The sequence below is a fragment of the Amyelois transitella genome, chromosome 7 (genome assembly GCF_032362555.1).
Source record: "Amyelois transitella isolate CPQ chromosome 7, ilAmyTran1.1, whole genome shotgun sequence".
Lineage (NCBI taxonomy): Eukaryota > Metazoa > Arthropoda > Insecta > Lepidoptera > Pyralidae > Amyelois > Amyelois transitella.
Genome location: NC_083510.1, coordinates 6,972,291 through 6,986,367, shown reverse-complemented (window position 1 = coordinate 6,986,367; position 14,077 = coordinate 6,972,291). Strand labels below are relative to the sequence as shown.

The 14,077-nt window shown below is 36.2% G+C and overlaps 1 protein-coding gene across 1 annotated transcript in view; it reads right to left on the bottom strand.

Annotated features, from left to right (window-relative positions):
• Positions 1 to 14,077, bottom strand: part of LOC106133429 (serine/arginine repetitive matrix protein 2) — a 34,275-nt gene extending 20,198 nt beyond the window's left edge. Inside the window, exons 1-5 of the mRNA XM_060944955.1 lie at positions 13,838 to 14,077; positions 3,865 to 3,967; positions 1,200 to 1,399; positions 573 to 681; positions 52 to 160 (exon numbers count right to left, since the gene is read on the bottom strand). Coding sequence (XP_060800938.1) covers positions 52 to 160; positions 573 to 681; positions 1,200 to 1,399; positions 3,865 to 3,962 — 516 coding nt within the window. The 5' untranslated portion in view covers positions 3,963 to 3,967; positions 13,838 to 14,077. The remainder of the gene's footprint in view (positions 1 to 51; positions 161 to 572; positions 682 to 1,199; positions 1,400 to 3,864; positions 3,968 to 13,837) is intronic.

The window sequence follows — 14,077 nt, the reverse complement described above, 5'->3', positions numbered from 1 at the left end:
TAATCTTTGAGCGAAGCCCTACGTTTTTTATAAATAAACAAAACAACAAACCTTGGCGCTACCAGTGTCATCAAGTAAAACATTCTCCAATTTTAAGTCTCTATGGCATATTTTATGTATATGGCAATAATACACAGCTGTTGCAATTTGTCGAAATAATCTGAAAATAAAAAAAAATATTTTGAAGCCTGTAGTTAAAAAGAGAAAGGAGATAGAAAAATATGTAATAGTGTTCTATTAGTATCATCATCCTCCTTAAATTAGTTTCGGTTGCGTGCCCACCCATCTGGAAAGGGTTTCGCTTGTAACCATGATCATGGAATGGCTAAGTCAGGTTTTTACATGAAGTTACGACCTCTGACTTCCGAAACTTTGACCTTGTGCCCAGTTGCACCCTCCACCACAATGCTTCGGGGCCTGGAGTCCGCTTTCCCGCACTTTTCTATCCACTACGTTAGGTAGCCCTTCGTTCATAAGTCGACTCCAACTAACGAAAGGGCTTATAGTTAACAATTATCCGTTAACGGAAACTGATTGATTGATGTAATGATTTTGATTTAAAATTAATATACCTTCTTGCTTCCTCTTCTTGTAGTACTTTTTTCTGACTAAGATAATCATACAATTCACCTCCTGAACAATACTCCATAACAAGAATCATCTTCTCGCTATTTTCAAATACTGAAACAACAAACAAACACACATTCGTTACATATTTTAAGCAGAGACGAGAATCTTTTTCGTAATTTTAGTTATTCCAAATTATGGGATTGGTTGTAAAAAAAAAAATTAAAAATTTAACTATCTAAAACTTTTCCCTCATATTTTTCCATACAAGGTTGCACGCGCGTCGCTTAGAAGAATCCGAAGTTTAGAAGCCTATCCTTTAACTGTACATACATACGATGTAGTATGTTTTTTGTTCGCTACCAGTAATGGCCAGCATAGAACATTTGTGTTTTCCTAGAGAACATACCTAAATACTTCATTCCAAAGCATAATACTGAGCTTTTTATGGGGTATTAGGCTCTAGAATTTTCTAATTTTGTCAATAATCGAATCTTAATTCCATTTAAGTCTTTTTCAAAGACTTTTTGCTTTGTTTTCCCTGCAAGGGATATAGACCTGACTACATGTGCATATGAAATAGAAGAAATTTCAATTAAATAAAAGAAATTTCACAGAGTATAAAATATTACCTTCATATATATGTACAATGTTAGGATGTCTGACTGAGGACATGATCTGCACCTCCCGCCTGATGCGGATCAGGTCTGCTTCGGACTCGATTTTACATTTCTTTATAGTCTTTATGGCCACTTCCTGTCCAGTCTTCTTGTTGATGCCGAGCTGCACTTTGCCATATGTGCCTTGTCCTAGTTTTCTGACGATGTCAAACCTGTAAACAAGTAATAGATTTTTAATACAAAATATCTTTAAATAAAACTGGGTTTTGAATAATACTATGGTATATTTATCTATAATTTTCTTTGTATATTAAAGAGTTCTTATAGTGCGAGAGTCTTATAGAAGCGAGAGTTCAAGATAGATAATTTTATTTGCTAAGAAACAAATTTCTCTCTGTTTTTAAAATCTATTATTTCTTCTGTAGGAAGTTTTCATTGACGTAGAATTTAATGGATGAACATACATGCATAAACTCACGCCTCTTATCGTCTAAATCGATGAACAGTTTTGCGTAATACAATTTTACCTTGACTCTACAATTTCTAAGACGAAGTTTTATTTAAAAGCTTTGCTTAGATTGTGTTTATATTAAGACTGATTGTTCCTGATTACATGGCATTTGTAAACATGCTGATTTATGTAAACGCCAATTCATTGAGCTGAAACGCGATGACGAGACGAAACGAATGAATACCGTGACGAAAGATTGATTAGTCTAATGGCCGTGGTCATTTTGTGGTCGGAAACAATCTTCCCAGTTGATGTGTCCTATTACAGCAGATATTCTAATTGAAAATGCAAATCAATGTGTCATGGTTTACATTCTATCGCCATGAACGCTTTAAGTTAAAAGCGTTTGCGTTTAATGCCAATATTGGTCTTAGTAATCGAGTTAAAAATTACTTTTGAAATAAATTGAAAAAGTTTTAGATTTAGGCGCATTCTTTTATATTTATGGGATTACAATGCTCTTACAACATCACTGTACTAAAATAAATGAAAAAAAAAACTCGAAGTAACTTGTATGTAGATGTGCATCATCTTCCTAGCTTTAGACCCGGTTGCATCCTCACCACTCTGGAGAGGAGCCCCGGCTATGCCTTTCACGATGGATCCTGGATTGGGTGAGTCAGGTTTTTATAGAAGCGACTACCGTTTGATCTTCGCAACCTTTGCAGGTAAACATAATGATTTCAAAAGTTTATTGACTTTCATTAGACCTAAGTAATGTTTTTGTCGCCGAGAAAAAGCTTTAGTTTTGCTTCATACGACCACAATTATTTACATCAGTTGCTTTTTTAAAGTGACGTAAAACCATTGAATAACTATAATATTTCTCCTATTTCAACTTAGACCGTAGCTCAAGTTTTGAACGTTGTTCTCTGCCTACTCTGCCCACGCGTTGTGGTGCAAGCAAGTTTGCACGACCGCTTCATACCGATACAAATTGTGGTTATAGAAATACACGTAGAAAACCTGTGAATGAAATGACCTCGTGCCGTTTGAAGGCATTCACCACGCAGCGCCTCAGCTTTTCAATCTATTGCATATTTGTAAAGCATTTCATTCATCTAAAGATATATAAATAATACCTGTGTCGTGATGAGACAACAATAACACATTTAAATATTTTCCTTGATACCTATTTTACTAAAATTGCCTAATTAAATTCACCTAGCAATTTAAAAGGCTTTAATGTATTTTTAACACTATTTATTTTAAAGATATACATATTTTTTTCAAACGGATATAAACAAGAAATACATTACTTAAGTAAACATTGAAATCACTCGACTGTGTTCGGACATTTCATAATACCTATGCAATAAATTTGCCCAGGCAAATCATTTGCACTGAAGACGATCTTTCTTTGCATAATGCAATCATGACAAAGAATAATTTAAAGTCAAATGGAAATATCCTGTTATCACGTCAGTAGCTAGATACATTTGGTGACTACGACGGATGACAGACATACATACACTATAGTTATCCAATTTATAACACCCGACGGGAATAAAAACGATTTGTCAAAACTTATATTCACCGTTACAAGATGCAAAAGATAAATAAAATCTCTGTAAAGTTGATAGGCAGTGGTGACGTAACTGGTAACCTTTACGCCTACTAACTTCCGAAGATTGTAACATGTTGTATAGCACCTAGAGTCCTTGTTTTTCGTCACAGACCGACCGTATCTGACGTCACTAAAGCTGACGACATGTTACTAGTACTTGATGCGTCGAACGGGGAGAATATAGAGTATCTGTCGGTTAAGAAAACATAAATAAAGGACATGTTTTTGCAAGGTACTTAATACTTATGATGAAACTAGCTGCGCCCCGGGACTTTGCTCTCGTGGGGATAAGGGGCAAAATGTACCCTACAAAATATTATTCCAGGCTATAGTCTTCCCGTGTACAAAATTTCATTTAAATCTGTCGAGTACATTAGTTGTTTGTTTGTTACCTCTTCCCAGTTAAACCACTGAACTGACCTGCATTAAATTTAATTGCGAATCTGCATACTGCATATAGCGTGAAGTACGGAGTACATAGGTACCATTCGTCCTGGTAAAAACTATAGTTCCCGTGGGATTTGCGTAAAACCTTTTGTAGGTAGTGCTAAACTCGCGCGGGGGCAGCTGCAGGTAATGTGATACATAAAATTATTCACCTCTGCTTGAGTCGCAGGCGGTGGTCGTGCAACCGCACGTCCCCTGTGTTTTCGATGCCATCCATGATGTTGGTACGTTTGTTCTCGCCCACCACCATTGTGTCTGAAACAAATAAAAAATCAAAATTATTTGAATTTGCCCAATAATTAATTTTTGATAACTACACAACTTCCCTCATATCTGTATCATCAAAGGATTACCATAACTACAAAGCATAAGAGCAAACAAAAAATGTTTCAGTAAAAAGATCTAAAATAAGGTAGACTGAATTTTCGAGCTGACCTTTAGATGAACTTCAGTTATTGATTTTCTGATTCTAGTCTAGACTTGTAAAGTACGTCATAGGTAAAATGGAAAGAAACGTCATAAAGGTCCAATTTTAAGAATTTATTTCTGAATTCTTAAATTATGCTTGATAATTTCATAAAACATTCAAATAACTAGCTACATTTACCTCTCGAAACCGCACCTACACATATCCCTTGGGACAAATTGGGGAAACACCTCACGAGCGTCATGTGACAGAAATGCCGCTAATCAATTAGTCTCGCCACTCGTTAGCACGCGAGCATTATGGTGTGGTAGATACAAGTGTCGTTTATAAGCTGGCAGAGAATGCCGTTTTCCCGCCAACTGGGACCGCATGATTAATTCAGTCTGGCTGTGGAATGCTAATCAGGGCTAGGGACCAGAGCGGCGCCTCCACGCTTCGGCGCCATTGCCTCACCAGAAGAGAGTTCCGTTTCAGTATGGTTGAGTGAAGGCACGCATCCTATACTAGTTTCCTGGTTTTAACGGTATGGTTTGTAGCACGTTTGTAGTATAGCACGGAATTTTTAACCTAGGAATACTAACGTAGGGATAATGTAGTTAGCATAATTATTTTCCTTGTACAATGGAATTTGTTTTTTGTTATTTTAAACTTTGTTTAATAATAGCTGCAAAGGTATGATTTCATCTGACATGATGTTTCAATGTATTTTTCATTATAATTCCAAGTAATTTCAATTTAATACTATTGTAAATAAATATAGGTGGGTACTTGATTTCCGATTCCAAGCACATCAGACTCCTGACGAAGCGCTGTGCACGAACAGCGGACACGGCAGTGTGGACGCCGGCTTTCCCTTGCCTTCTCACAAACGAGAAAGTATTAGAATGCAACATCTAATAGCCACCCAAATTAATAAGGGCAATATGTTTTACAGTTTCTTTAAGTAAAATTATGGTTACTGTCTATAGCTAAAGACAGGATCATAGCAGGATACCGGTTGGCATTTGTTTCAATTTCACTGACATAAGATTCTACGACTAGTTCAAGTGTGTATCGTCATAAGCGTTTCTTATATTTACGTGGTTAGCGATTGTTAACGTTCAGTATGGTATAGTGATGTAGGAAGTATAGTGGAAAATTGGGAATATACTATATACACAAAAGAAGACACAAGGAGAACAGAGGAGAGAAAAAACTTTGGTAATCAAATAAAAATAAAAATCTGATTTTTCTTCCAACTAAAACAAGTCATGGCAACCGTTGCTATGGCATACATACATACATATGGTCACGTCTATATCCCTTGCGGGGTAGACAGAGCCAATAGTCTTGAAAAGACTTAATGGCCACGTTCAGCTATTTGGCTTAATGAAAGAATTGAGATTCAAATAGTGACAACAATAGGACAATTAGGAAAGGAAGTCAACTGTCTTGAGAAGACCAAAAGTCCACGTTCAGCTGTATAGTTGCTAGCCCCTTGGCCTACAAGAAGATTATTTATACCAAAGTTTATTAGCATATCCCTTAGTCGTCTTTTAAGAGATCCACGGGAAAGAGAGATCTTTTCTTTAGTGCGTGAAACCCCTCGGCCCAAAAGATGAACACACAAGAAATTAGTTTTCATTTTATGTAAGTCATCTTTAGTACCTACCGCTTGGATAAAGAAACGAATTAGGTAATTTGAAGATTGATCATTTACTGTAACTTTAGGTAAAACTACAACACACATGCGCTTATAGATTTTTTCGACGAATTCTCCCACGCTGCTGCCCCGACACCTGGTGACCCAGAAAAATCGGCTCGAGCAGATATTCTTCTTGCTTTGAGCTTAAATGAGAATGTAGACGTTCGAGCTACTTAGGTTTTATTTGCTGGTGTTAATTAGGTATAAGTAAATTAAATCCGTCCGTGCCGTGTGGTTCCCGGCACCAATACAAAAAAGAATAGGACCACTCCGTCTCTTTCCCAGGGATATAAATAAATATAAATATAGATATATACGGGACAATTTACACTGATTGAGTTAGCCTCGAAGTAAGTTCAAAACTTGTGTTACGAGATACTAACTCAACGATATCTACTATATTTTATAATAAATACTTATATAGATAAACATCCAAGACCCAGGCCAATCAGAAAAAGTTCTTTTTTCATCATGCCCTGACCGGGATTCGAACCCGGGACCTCCGGTGTCACAGACAGCGGCAGTAGCCGCTGAGCCAAAGAGGCCGTCTGTACAAAGAGGATGTCGTAAAAGGCGACTAAGGGATAAGCTTACAAACTTGGGATTCTTTTTTAGGCGTTGGGTTAGCAACCTGTCACTATTTGAATCTCAATTCTATCATTAAGCCAAATAGCTGAACGTGGCCATTCAGACTTTTCAAGTCTGTTGGCTCTGTCTACCCCGCAAGGGATATAGACGTGACCATATGTATGTATGTATGTAAATTAAATCCTTGCCTTTACATAGTTTAGCGTATTCCGGTCGTCAGAAGCTCATGGTAAGTCGAATCCTAACCAATAATGTGTATATTGAGACAATTATTTATTTGGAGATTTTTTTAGGGCCAGCTTTTTGAAAACTTTTGTTGGAACATTGGTCACTTCTTGCCAACCATGAAAGGTCTTAAGCATGAAGTTTCGTCATTAGTTATAAGTAAGACTGTTGTTCTTGTTACTTACAAACATTCATTGCTATACAAAATGCCAAAAATAAAAATACTTCGTATTCGTATGAACCTCCGAGGCGAGAAAAAACAGTGAAATGATCATGTGTTTTACACTCAAGTCGATATAATAAAGTTTATTATGGCAGCTACAATCTAAACCTGAATAACATGACAAAGTGTGTCGTAAAGCCACCTACATATTCGGTCCGTTTACGAAAATATCCGGACACGTACGCGGCGCACGTACAGCTAGCCACCCGCTGATTCGACATCTCTTTCTGAGGAAATATCTCGGCTGCGTTCTCGGAAACTACGTGTATCGCACGATAAACATCTGAGTATTATAGTGTAGCGATCATCTGAGGAGAAATCTAATTCGATCACCGATATGAATGCTGTCAATGTGTTTAAAGGTTCCAGCTATAAGGGTTGATGATAGCGAGAGCGCGCAACCCTACCGTTAGGTACTCGGCATGTTATTATCGAAAGTTTGGTTGAAAGATATGATTTGGGATTTTGTAGATGAGTAACTATGACTATTTATACTCTATGTTATGGGTGGCAGGATTTTTTTTTAGTGTCAATTTCTCTTAGTTTCTAAAAGGTAGGTATTTTAGTGTGAAATTCACACCCATCAGAAAAGGGTCAGAGTGCGTGATATCATTCCGTAAGAAAAGGATAAACTTAATTACTATTCAGTAGCATAACATAATAAAATAACATAAAGTAATTTCATTACTAGTAAAATGTATTTGTTTATTTTTCTCTTCATTAGTTAGTTTCACAAAGAACACACTGAATATAAAATAAATAGTTACTGGAATGTTTAGTAGAACAGTGTTTGTTTTGTTTGTGTCAGCTGCTGCCAAGAAGATTGGGGTCAATATCAAACTTATAAAATGGGGATAAATCCTAATTTTCATAATGCAATACTTGCATTTTATAAGGGCTGGAAAATTTGTTAAAAAACAATATAACAACAATAACGTAGATTTGATACATCTAGAAAAAGGACCTACAGCCTTTCGAATCGTAAAGAATTATTTACCTAGATGTATTGATGGTAATCGTCTCATCGTTTTTAGGTTTCCGTACTGAAAGGGTAAAACGAAACCCTATTATAATAAATACCTATTAAGTTGTTCAATTATTTAATTACAGTCATTTCGCATCCAAGGTTTTAAGACATTTTCATTCGTTACACACGAGGCAGATGAAGCTAACAGTCTTAAAAAGACTGAAGAGCCACGTTCAGTTGGACTTAATGATGGAATTGGGATTCATACAGACAGAATCTCAAGTTAATTAGGTAGCATTTTCCATGACTGAGTTTTACAATTAGGCAGGCGAAGAGAAGCAGCTGGCACACACTTTAAAGTATCACAATTTATTTGTATTGCAAATCTACAAGAAAACCTCCTGCATTACACTCGTACCTATCACCGCACTGCACAGTAATACGAGTATTAAATTATGGCGAGGAAAATTAAAGCGAATATTTATTCATGCACTAAAATTAAATTGTTAATAAAGTAGATCAAAAACGGTACATGTTCAATACTAACATGCATAGCTATAGAATCCCGTTTTTAGGTTTTCAGAGTTCCATACCAATAAGGTAAAAACAGGATCCTATTAAGTACTAAGCCTCCGCCTGCTTGTATTATTATATTGTTAGTCAATGTAGAAAATTCATAATTTTCTTCTTTGTTTTAGATTAAATAATTTATTTGAAATGAGGGCAGCAATGTGCCATTGAAAAATGTGAAATGGTTCTTAAGCATTTTTTTGTTCGATTTTAGTAAACAGGTAGATACGATAAAATTTTTTTTTGATTTTTTTTATTATTTCACAAATAGGTAGGTATGCGCTATGAAGAGAGAGAGAGAGCGGAGTTTACACTGGAAATATTTTGAACTGTCATCGTTAAAATAATAGGAGTGTGAAAACATTTGGTATTCTTTACCACGCGATGTCCTTGTGTTAACGTATGTAGGCCAGTTACATAGGTGTCAATGTTTATCGGTCGGATTCAGCGGTGGCGTTCTGGTTCTGATGGCATTGACGTCGTGTGAACGGTCACGTTCAGAAAAATGCGGCACAAGTAGCCAATTAACATGTGGGATAGTATGGGGCCGTGTCTCGACGTCTCTATAAATATCGAGTGCGGACGGCGGACGCTGGCGACCGCAGCCGCGACGCCGCCGCCGTTCCGCCCGGCACGCTCCGGCTTGCAAACGCAGCATAAGACAACACATAAATCTCTTGACGTCACAACTACGCTGATCTACAAGCCACGAACAATTTATAATCGTAACTATGCTCGACTGCGAGGTTTAAGTTCGCAAACAATTGTTTGTAAACGGCCAAGAAAATCTAGTTAAGACGAATAATAAACGGACATGTAAAATACCCACTTAGACACATAAACCAACATGAAATTAAGCCTTATTCCCGGAGAGGTAGGCAAATCTTCCAATTGCAACGATCCCTGCATACATTTTTCGCTTTATCCATATACATAACTTCCTTCATGCATGTCGTCAGTTTATTATACTCTTGACGTGATCTTTCGCTAGAACATTACCGATTTGATCCAGGCCTACGTACGATTTCTAAGCCTACCCCTTTTAACAACTCCGTTCACACTCTTACCTACTTATTAAAAAGGTTTTATTTGTAAAGAAACAATAATAATTATAAAGCGGTAAATACAAAAATAATTAAGGGACACGTACGGTTTAGATTGTACTTGTACCTTACGTACTGTACTGTACGTTATAAAGAACGTTCCGTTCCGAATTGCCCCGGAAGCATATTTAGGAGTCGGTCTTGTCGTACCGTAGGCTAGGCAAGAGCCCGGCTCTCCGTCGCGTCCGAACCGACGCACTGATCGCTCTATTTTTGTCCACTCACCAGTTGAATAACCTCCAATCAACTATTCGCACTTGCCCATAATACCAACTAAAACATAGATCATAACGCAAATGCTAGTCCACACGATTAAACTATGGAATATCGACCCTGCATACTGAAATTCGTTCTATGATTTGCAATGTCGATGTCAGCAAATCCGGGGAAAACTGCACTTGTGCACGAACTCGAGACAAGCACCTCTAGCCCGGAGTAAAACGAAATGTTTAGTGAACTGCACATAAAGACAAGTTTTCTTTGCGGTTTTTAATATGTAAGTTACATAGCATAAAAACTATAGCATTCGTCGTCAACATCATTGTGAATGATCGACAGTTATATGCACGGGTTTGTATAAACATATTCACTACGGAACGAAATGACTCAGTTGTATGCATATTTTTGTCGTAAACTTTATAATTTGGCAGAGTCTAGCTATGAAAAATATTAAAATAGAATAATTCCTTTCTGCTGACTAAGACTGCATTTTGTCCAATATCGGTCAATAATACCGACCGTCTCAAACGCGTAATAAGTCTGCGCAATTAGGTATATACTCGTAACAGGTACGTAGCGTTTACTACCTACCTACTAGGTACCCAAATTAAGTAGAGTAAGTAACCTGTGAGATTAAAAGTAGCATAGTTTTGACTACTCCTGTAGCTTCGTTTTAACTTGTATACGATGTCAATGGCACGGACATTGCATTATAAGTACAGATTTTATATTTATCAAGAGGATTTATATTTGAAGACAAAATACCTCGAACCTAACATATAGGTACATGCCCAAATCAACATCGCTTCGACATCCGATCAGCAATTTTGTTGTAGGCGTAGATATTAGAATTTAATGATTGGTGTGGGATCTTCACTAAATTTGTCTATTTACCTACTGAGGATATTTTGTAGTTTTTGTTTTTGCTGGAAGTGAAGAAAGGGCGCGCTGTTTTTTGGGCATAAATTTGAGATATAAAAATTGCCCGCAGTTTAGGAATTGAAATTCCGAACCGAAATCGCGAAAAGTCAGAATATTTTTTCCTCCACGTTGGGCGCCATTTTAACGTGTGTAACTGCAACTTGTGTGAAAACTTTGCAGATGTACGAGTATGTATGGTGGTGTGTAATGTATGGGAAAAAAGATACAAGATTCTAAAGTTAACGACACTATTTATTTCTATTTACAATTTTGGGGGAAAAAAAAAACAAACAACAAACTAGAACTAGGAGAATACGGTCATGAGCACAGAAACAAGTAGATCATGTCTCTAGTCGTGAATTTAGCGGCACAAGATCCAGTATGTAGTCGCCGAACATAGAGAGCTACTTAACTTTGTGAATGCAAAGGAAGTCAAAAGAGGTCTTGACCTCGTCGGGCGGGAAAAGGGGAGGCAGGGAAGACCGCAGCGACACAACGTCACACCTTCACATTTAAAGTCGGTCCAATCATGGATGAGCAAATAATTGAGTGGAACGATTTCGATTAAGACAGGCGAATCGAGATTGTCCTGGAATTGAGCTCCACCCACGACATAATTATTTTATGTAAACTAATATAACGGCACATATATCAGCCACACGCAAAAAACCGGCCAAGTACGAGTCGGACTCGTGCGCTAAGATTTCAGTACCATCATCACGTTTCTACCTGTTTATTAAAATCGACCGAAAAATTGCTTTTAAGTTACTTTTGTTGTATTGGATAGGAGCACTCTTTTAATAATTAATTTATTGTTTATTAATTATAATCATTTTAAATATTAGGCAAACACGTTAAAACACGTCTATGGTATTCCTCAATATTATATGTCTTTAAATTTTTAATAATTGTTGTTATGACAGCAGTGAAAACAGAATTTGTGAAAATATCAGCTTTTTAGCTATCACGGTTTATGAGATACAGCCTGGTGACGGTGACGGACGGACGGACAAACAGACAGCAGAGGCTTAGTAATAGGGTCTCGTTTTTACCCTTCGGGTATGGAATCCTAATACTAAATATTTAAGTAACAAAATGATGATGGTACAGAACCCTTCAGAGGCAAGTCCGGCTCGCACTTGGCCGCTTTTTTTTAACAATGATTTAGTCAATTTTGCATCCCTCCTCCTCCTGGCTGGCCTTAATCCTAGCGACTCTGAGAGAAGTCTATGACTAAAAACGTCTCGTCTTGTGTCTCTGTATTCTGATTAGTTTTAAAAAAATATTTTTTAGCTATGTTTATTATTTATTAGTTTTGTACTTTTTTATTTATTAGTTTTGTTTATTATTTCATAGGAATGGAAAGTCAATTAAGTATAAATGTCAAGACAGAAATCTCATGTAGATTCTTTTAGTTACATTGGGCAACCAATTAAACATATTCATAGGGATCTATGTAATCTATCATAATCATATCTATGTCCCTTGTGGGGACAGAGCCAACAGTCTTGAAAAGACTGAAAGGCCACATTCTGCTGCATGGCTTAATGATGGAATAGACATTTAAACAGTGGCAGGTTACTAGCCCATTCACTACAAGATGAATTTCAAGTTTATTTGGTTTTTCCTTAGTGGCCTTTTACGACATCTATGGGAAATATGGAGTGGTCCTATTCATGTAAGATTTGAAGCTGTCTCTAAGTTATTTTTCCAAGCAAATATTCAACTTTGCTTGTTCTTTTGGTGTTCAATGATCTCAAGGTAGCGTAATAGGCCTTTCACTTTTTTATCTTAATGATCTTTGTTCCCTCAATATTCCCTTAATACCTATCTATAAAATGTATGAATATTATTATCTATCATTTCTTACCGACCCTGCTGGCCTTACATTTATCTGTACCACTTTCTCCTTGTGATAAAAAACTTATTAAGGTACCTATTATTTTGGACAAAAACTTACACTCAAAGGACTTTTTAATGTTACTGCTGAGAGTGTCTGCAAACATATATGTATGTATTTGAACATCTAAAATATACATAGTGGAATCCTCTGTAGTTAAAATGGTTTATGTTGTTTTCACTCAATCTATATATTGCCTGTATTTGTTTTTAGGTGAAGTTATAAAAATGTGCTAATTATACAACTTACAAGTACTCAAAGACCTCTTTGTAAGGTCTGCCACTTTGAGAGGAGCTTTACAAATTTTGTGAAGTTCTCTCAGTTTGTAAATTGTATTGTAGATACATTTCCGATATAGATTTTTTGACAGACCTAATTTTATATACAAGTTAGGTAGAATGATAAGACTTTTTTCTATTGTAAAAAATCATTACAGTGCAAATACATCTTTTTGAATTGGTACAAGTCACAGGCTATTCAGCCTCTTTCTATTGTTCAATATTTCTTGTTTATTTTCTTATTCTTATTTGCATGATTATAGGAAAAAATACCTTATCAAATGACATTTATTTTATTAGGCCTTTCAAAATATTTTATCATTACCATTTCAGTAGTGTCTTAATATTTTACATGAAACCAACAGGAGACAATAGGGAAGTTCACAACACAAATATTTCTTTATCGCTTCAACATCTAAGCATCAGCCTATTACCAAATCAGTATTTTTACTATTCATGACACATAAAAGAAGGGTTGAAGATAAATCTTCATAAAAAATTTTAGGAAAAAAGAAAACCAGAAGATATAAACCAATATTAGATTTTTTTCTACATATATTTTTGGTTCACAGAAACTATGAAGTTACATTACAAATAAATTTTCTGCAATTTGAGTGCAACTCCAAGGCATTTTGTAAGAGTGGTAGTGGCAATTTTTGATGTAGTATGGTAGTGTATTAGTAGGTACCTATTGGACTGGAGTATTGGATGATGAATCATACGACTCAAGTTTACAGCGGTAGGCATGGCTCGTATAGCCTGCTGATGTCATGCCACGCTCAGCTCGCAATCGCGATTTCTCCTCAAATTATTCGCGTAGAAGTAGTAAATATAAAATTCAAAACATATTGGAAAATAAGTAGCCCGACGAACGCATACGAAATGCGTATAAAAATTGGCATTCTTATGTAATTATTATCAATTTACGCGGTCTCCCTTTGTGTATTTAAAGCAATTACAAAAAAGGATCCACAAAAAATTAATAAACGCAAAGTTTTGTAAAGAATAAAGCTAAAATACCTTTATTTTGTGTAATCCAATATGCAGAAGAAAGTCGCAGTCCTATTTACACACTGTTACACTGTCATTTATATAAAACTGTACACCATCACAAAGCAGCACTACACAAATTTTCACTTATAATTACTATTTTATGTGAAAATATCACATAATGCGCCATTTTCGCAATAAATCCGAACCGAAGGACAGCAGTCGGCGATCGCTGCCATCTTTTTTGTCAAATGTCTAAAAACTAAATAT